The sequence below is a fragment of the Phoxinus phoxinus genome (assembly GCF_949152265.1).
Source record: "Phoxinus phoxinus genome assembly, chromosome: 10".
NCBI classification, from domain to species: Eukaryota; Metazoa; Chordata; class Actinopteri; order Cypriniformes; family Leuciscidae; genus Phoxinus; species Phoxinus phoxinus.
In genome coordinates this window covers 36779319-36786818 of record NC_136885.1, presented here as the reverse complement: position 1 = coordinate 36786818, position 7500 = coordinate 36779319, and the positions used below count along the sequence as shown (strand labels likewise).

Here is a 7500-nt window from a genome sequence, read left to right as displayed (position 1 = left end):
CTCTCACACACTCACTCACTCTCACACACTCACTCACTCTCACACACTCACTCACTCTCACACACTCACTCACTCACTCACTCTCACACACTCACTCACTCACTCTCACACACTCACTCTCACACACTCACTCACTCTCACACACTCACTCACTCTCACACACTCACTCACTCTCACACACTCACTCACTCTCACACACTCACTCACTCTCACACACTCACTCACTCACTCACTCACTCTCACACACTCACTCACTCTCACACACTCACTCACTCTCACTCACTCTCACACACTCACTCACTCACACACTCACTCACTCTCACACACTCACTCACTCTCACACACTCACTCACTCTCACACACTCACTCACTCTCACACACTCACTCACTCTCACACACTCACTCACTCTCACACACTCACTCACTCTCACACACTCACTCACTCTCACACACTCACTCACTCTCACACACTCACTCACTCTCACACACTCACTCACTCTCACACACTCACTCACACACACTCACTCTCACACACACTCACTCTCACACACACTCACTCTCACACACACTCACTCTCACACACACTCACTCTCACACACACTCACTCTCACACACTCACTCACTCTCACACACTCACTCACTCTCACACACACTCACTCACTCTCACACACACTCACTCTCACACACACTCACTCTCACACACACTCACTCTCACACACACTCACTCGCACGCACTCACTCACACACTCACCTCGTCTTGAGTCTGTCCGCGGGTCAGCAGATTTCGGCAGGTCAGCGGGACGTCATTAATCTCCACTTCTGCCACCACCAGATCGTCCTTCAGTTTGCTCCCGCCGGCTCCGGAGACCTGCAGGCGATCATTAGTGTGTGTGTGTGTGTTTCCTCACTGCGGTTATTTAGCATTCTTATAGCGTTTCCCGTCAAATTAAACTGAAGTAAAAAAGAGCTGTCATTCAAAGACAGTTTCTATTGTTAACTAACTAAAACTATTACAAAGCACTTCCCTTATATGAAATGAAGCTGAAATAAAATAAGATATGAATAATAAATGAAAATTAAAATGTTGCCTTGGCAAGAAACTGAAATAAGTGAAAAATTACCAAAACTGAAATAAAATTCAAGAAAATCGAAATAAAAGTGTAAAAAGTACATGATAAAATTTTTAGAACTTAAAAATGACAACTGCAAATGTACAAATAGAAGCTAAATTAAAATGTTAATGAAGAATATATATAATACTGAATGTACACAGGAACAGAATTCACTTTAAAAAGGAAAGTGCAGTTCAGTCTGTCAGACAGGCTCCATAATATAATCATGAGAACATCATAACTGTGTGTGTGTGTGTGTGTGTGTGTGTGGGACGTGGCTTCTAATGGTGAGACTTTTGTTTTTGGAATCAGGCTCTCAAAAATTATAGTAAAAAGTGGATTTCGATTTATCGGCCAATATATCGGTTATCGGCTTTCATATATAAATAATTATCGGTATCTGCCAAAAATGTTCATATCGGTGTATCCCTAAACTATATTTCCTTCTCAAAGTGGTTCTAATCATATTTCAAGCAATTCAAAACCATCATGTTGAGCATCCGGCGTCCATATACCGGCCTAACCCATCAGATAACCCCTGTTATCTGAGCCCTGTTCCACACACACACACACACACACACACAGACCCCTGACATCACAAATGAACTTATATAATAAGACGATATATTGTGTCTGAAATATAAAAGTGTAGTTTCAGCGTCATCAGTTCACAGAGGAAGTTATGAACTGTGAGTGTTCCTGGAGTGTGCGGTGGTGTGACGGACAGATGAGTTTGAGTGACAGATGAGTTTGAGTGACAGATGAGTTTGAGTGACAGCACTACAGAACTCAGCTTTCAGCAGGACTGACTTTATCCGCAGGAGCGGCGCTGTTGATCTGAGACGGCTTGAGTTTCCCTTTAGCCACTAGCATAGCGTTGATCTTAGCAGCGACCGCGGCCGCAGCGTCCAGAGCTCCAGTGGGAGCAGAACCTCCATCAGAACAACCCGAAGAACCCGGGCCGGCCTGGTCCCACTTACTGCGCCGCCTGATGAACACACACAACATCATCATCATCATCATCCTGCTCCATCAACACACACACACACACACACACACACACACACACACACACAGGTGGAGAGCCCTGTTCCACAAACACACACACACACATCATCATCATCAACATCATCAACATCATCAACATCATCCTGCTAACACTCACAGACACACAACATCATCAACACACACACACACAGGTGGAGAGCCCTGTTCCACAAACACACACACACACACACACACATCATCATCATCAACATCATCCTGCTAACACACAGACACACAACATCATCAACATCATCATGCTCCATCAACACACACACAGAGACACACACACACACAGGTGGAGAGCCCTGTTCCCCACACACACACACAGACACACACACAGACAGACACACACACACACAGACAGACACACACACACAGGTGGAGAGCCCTGTTCCACACACACACACACACACACACACACACACACACACACACAGGTGGAGAGCCCTGTTCCACACACACACACACACACACACACACACACACACACACACACACACACAGGTGGAGAGCCCTGTTCCACACACACACACACACACACACACACACACACACACACACACACACACACACAGGTGGAGAGCCCTGTTCCACACACACACACACACACACACACACACAGGTGGAGAGCCCTGTTCCACACACACACACACACACACACACACACACACACACACACACACACACACTGACTGGATGAAGATGAACACCATACTTTGACACATTTATTGAATGCGAGTAACAGTTATTATGCGAGTATTATCAGATCACTGTAACTGTACTTCTGATGTGTTTATCACACTCTTTACACTGTTCTCTGGGTCCAGCATCACGGTATCACCGTTACTGTCTGATAACCCTCGACAGCCGGAGCAGGATCATATCTCATATCTGATGAATTATGTTTCATATGTCTCTGCTTCTGTCGGTGTGTTGTTACATAACACCCGCCATTAGCACAGCCGTCGAAGTCTTCAAGCGACCGAACACACACACACACACACACACACACACACACACACACACACACACACACACACACACACACACACACTTACCCGCCGCTGTGCGGGACACCGAATGACATCTGTTGCGTTGAGTTTATGCTTCTGATCAATATAAATCAAACCGATCAGAAACGATCTGACGCTCGAGCAGACACACCATCAACGGAAACACTGCCGTCTGCGTCACTTCCGCTGACATCGCGCATGCGCAGAACCCATCTGACAAACTCCCCTCACAAATGTTTTTTATTTTATTAACATTTTTATTCTTAATACATAAATTACAGAGTAAAAAGAATACAAAAGGAAAAATAGGGGAAAATAAAAGGACTAATTTACTAATGAAAGAAAAAAAATAAGAAACAATTCTCTCGTTATCATGTTCGTCGCCAGCAGGTGGAACTAACATCACGTGACGGTTTATGTTAAAATAATTAATTGAGTGTACTTCATTGCTGTATTGTAGGTTATTATAAAATATTAGGCACTACAGTGTGTAGATTGTGACAATAATCATTTTACACAACAGAAACTAGACTACCGCTGAATTGAATTCATAATATGAGTGATTATTATTATTATTGATTCTCACGTTTTAATTCAAAGTGAGTTTACAGGAAACGTATTGACTATTCACCTCATTGTCAAGAAACATCCACTTAAGATTAATATTTAACAAAAACAAAGTGAGAAACCCCGCCAAAACACTAAACTACAGACAAAATACATTTAGTCAAAACAATGAACAATAATTCAAAATGTTCAGCCCATAATTCTTGTATAAGTAGCTGAAAATCTATACTGAAGAATAGGTTATATATCGAGTAATGCTACGTAAGCAGCTTATTACGGTATATTAATGGTAAAAATCAAACCCACACTTACATAGATTCCAACAAAGGCCAGTTTTCAATCGGTTTTTCTTGTTTTGTGAAAGACATCTTCAGCACAAGTACAGCTGTCCTCAGATTTCATGTCATTACCGTCATAAGACAAACAAATACATTTAAAACTCTTTTAAATAAAATGCTACATTAGGTAAACTTTACCCCTAACTTTGCAGACACATAGCTATACAATAATATAAGTTTTGATAATTACATAGAAAAAACGCACACGTCGTTTATTTAGTTTGAAAAGAACATGTTTAAAGAATCAATATGAATAAAACATGTAAATTCCTGCACCAGAACTGGAGGAGCCGGTCATGAATATTAATTAGAACGCAGTGACGTCATGTCTCAAGATCACGCGCGACAGGAACGCGTTCCCCACAGAAGATGAACACACGGACGAAAGGACCAGCAGGAGGCAGCAGAGTCTATTTCAACGTAAATCTTTGTTTATTTGCTCTTCATTTGTACATGAGAAATGAGATTTGACTCTGAACAGAACACACACAGATCCCTGATTGAAGGCTTTGAGCGCGAGCCCGTCCCGTCACCCGAATCACACACACACACACACACACACGACATACGAAACAACTCAATTACATCATCGAATAAACGACGTCTTTGGAGAGACTTAACAACAGGGCGTTCATATTTCCAAGCACAAATATATACAATAAATTAATATTCACCAAACATTTGCATAACCACTTTAGTGCATGGCTCAAGATTTCCTGAGAATAGTTGCAAAAAAATAAAATAAAAAATAAACTAAGGCAGCTTGACCTTTTTACATAAAAAAATTCAGCAAAGTACTTAATATTCATGATGCAAAGAGTTTTTTTTTTTTTTTTTTTTTTGAAGAAATTGAGGATTTACAATCATCATAAGTGGAACAAGATAATATTTCACAACACAAAGATTCTGTTTTAGTGCAAATAAACCTCTTTGGGTAGTTCCCCTACTGTCAGCAGTACAGTAACACACCAGGCGAAATCCCAGAATGCATCCCGACACGCTTCCCATGAGGCTCGGCGTGCGTCTTACAGAGACTGTGGGTCGATTTGATATACAAGGTCGAAGAGCGAAAAGAAAGCGGCTAAAGCTATAGTTGATGTCATTGATGACTCATATTTCATATAATGCAAATCATTTTATAATCTCAAAAATATCTCAGATATGTATTTGCTTTAAGAAAGGCAAGGCTCCTCCCCGTTTCATTCTATGCTGGTCATCGGAGGCGATTGTACTTTTAATTCAATGTGCAAAACTTGCAAAGAGAGATTGTCAGTTCTCTACAGTACCTGAGCGTTTATCTGTGCGTCTGCACACGCTACATCCGAGCAGCGTCACCGCGCCTACCCGAGGCATCGCCGGGAGAAGGGCAGAGCGGTCCTCAGCGAGTCACTCCCACTGAACTCCGATACTCAAGGAGTCGCTCCGACTGAACTCAGATACTCAAGGAGTCGCTCCGACTGAACTCCGATACTCAAGGAGTCGCTCCGACTGAACTCCGATACTCAAGGAGTCGCTCCGACTGAACTCCGATACTCAAGGAGTCGCTCCGACTGAACTCCGATACTCAAGGAGTCGCTCCGACTGAACTCAGACTCAACGAGTCGCTCCGACTGAACTCAGATACTCAAGGAGTCGCTCCGACTGAACTCAAAGACTCAGATACTCAAGGAGTCGCTCCGACTGAACTCCGATACTCAACGAGTCGCTCCGACTGAACTCCGATACTCAAGGAGTCACTCCCACTGAACTCAGACTCAACGAGTCGCTCCGACTGAACTCCGATACTCAACGAGTCGCTCCGACTGAACTCCGATACTCAAGGAGTCGCTCCGACTGAACTCCGATACTCAAGGAGTCACTCCCACTGAACTCAGATACTCAAGGAGTCACTCCCACTGAACTCAGACTCAACGAGTCGCTCCGACTGAACTCCGATACTCAAGGAGTCACTCCCACTGAACTCAGACTCAACGAGTCGCTCCGACTGAACTCAGATACTCAAGGAGTCGCTCCGACTGAACTCAAAGACTCAGATACTCAAGGAGTCACTCCGACTGAACTCAGATACTCAAGGAGTCACTCCCACTGAACTCCGATACTCAAGGAGTCGCTCCGACTGAACTCCGATACTCAAGGAGTCGCTCCCACTGAACTCCGATACTCAAGGAGTCGCTCCGACTGAACTCAGATACTCAAGGAGTCGCTCCGACTGAACTCAGATACTCAAGGAGTCGCTCCGACTGAACTCAGATACTCAAGGAGTCGCTCCGACTGAACTCAGACTCAACGAGTCGCTCCGACTGAACTCAGACTCAACGAGTCGCTCCGACTGAACTCAAAGACTCAGATACTCAATGAGTCACTCCGACTGAACTCAGATACTCAAGGAGTCACTCTGACTGAACTCAGATACTCAAGGAGTCGCTCCGACTGAACTCAAAGACTCAGATACTCAATGAGTCGCTCCGACTGAACTCAAAGACTCAGATACTCTAGGATTCGCTCCGATTGAACTCAGACTCAAGGAGTCACTCCGAATGAACTCAAAGACTCAGATACTCAAGGAGTCGTTTTGACTGAACTCAAAGACTAAAATACTAAAGTCGGAGTCACTCAGACTGAACTCAAAGACTCAAGGAGTCGTTTTGACTAAGCTTAAAGACTCAAAGACTCAATGAGTCGCTCCGACTGAACTCAAAGACTCAAGGAGTCACTCCGACTAAACTCAAAGACTCAATGAGTCGCTCCGACTAAACTCAAAGACTCAATGAGTCGCTCCGACTAAACTCAAAGACTCAGATACTCAAGGAGTCGCTCAGACTGAACTCAAACTCAAGGAGTTGTTTTGACTAAACTCATAGATTCAAAGACTCAAAGACTCGCTCTTGAAGGAAGCGAAGAGAAGGAAGATTCGATTCTTCTAAGGAAGAGAAGGATGCAGAATAACCCAAGCGCCTCAACCAGGAAAGTCACAATAAATATCAAACCGACAAATAAATAAATAGAATAGTAAATGAAAGAATTCTCCATCCTGCCATGTCACCTTCTTTAAAGAAAAGAAGGAAAACCAGATCCTCTAAAATAAGTTCAGGATGAAATCAAGCTCATCCTCCCAAACAAGCAAAAACGCCGTAAACGAAAATCAAACAAATGCGTCTGATTAAGATTCTCAAGTCCTGAAAGCCCTTTAAATGTGTGAGAACTGAGACCTGGTCCTTTTAAAGTCTTTCTCTCAAAGACGACACAGAGAAGAAGAAAAAAACATTTAAAGGCTACAAATATCTCAAAAATTCATTGACATATAATTAATCTCAGTTACTAACCAATATTCTTTGGTATGAAAGTAAATTCTATCATTTAAAGAAAAAAATAAATTCCAAACTCTTTTTCTTTGGAAAAGGCTAATAACTTCAAGAGCAGCTA

The 7500-nt window shown here is 43.0% G+C and overlaps 2 protein-coding genes across 20 annotated transcripts in view; both read right to left on the bottom strand.

Annotated features, from left to right (window-relative positions):
• Positions 1-3387, bottom strand: part of khdc4 (KH domain containing 4, pre-mRNA splicing factor) — a 17736-nt gene extending 14349 nt beyond the window's left edge. For 11 of the 16 annotated variants that reach the window (XR_013799306.1, XR_013799307.1, XR_013799308.1 and 8 more), the window contains exons 1-3: positions 3218-3353; positions 1923-2100; positions 752-868 (exon numbers count right to left, since the gene is read on the bottom strand). Coding sequence is in view for 10 of the 16 variants with exons in the window: in XM_079625922.1 (XP_079482048.1) it covers positions 752-868; positions 1923-2100; positions 3218-3246 (324 nt within the window). In the remaining 6 variants the exon portion in view is untranslated. Of the gene's footprint in view, positions 1-751; positions 869-1922; positions 2101-3217 lie in introns of all 16 variants that reach the window. The other 5 variants (XR_013799304.1, XM_079625925.1, XM_079625927.1 and 2 more) reach the window with 3 other exon arrangements.
• Positions 3388-4493: 1106 nt separating this feature from the next.
• The window catches only part of zbtb7b (zinc finger and BTB domain containing 7B), a 47886-nt gene continuing 44879 nt past the window's right edge, over positions 4494-7500 (bottom strand). For 2 of the 4 annotated variants that reach the window (XM_079625921.1, XM_079625920.1), the window contains one exon: positions 4920-7500. This exon is cut by the window's right edge and continues 931 nt beyond it. The gene's annotated coding sequence lies outside the window, so the exon portion shown is untranslated. The other 2 variants (XR_013799302.1, XR_013799303.1) reach the window with 2 other exon arrangements.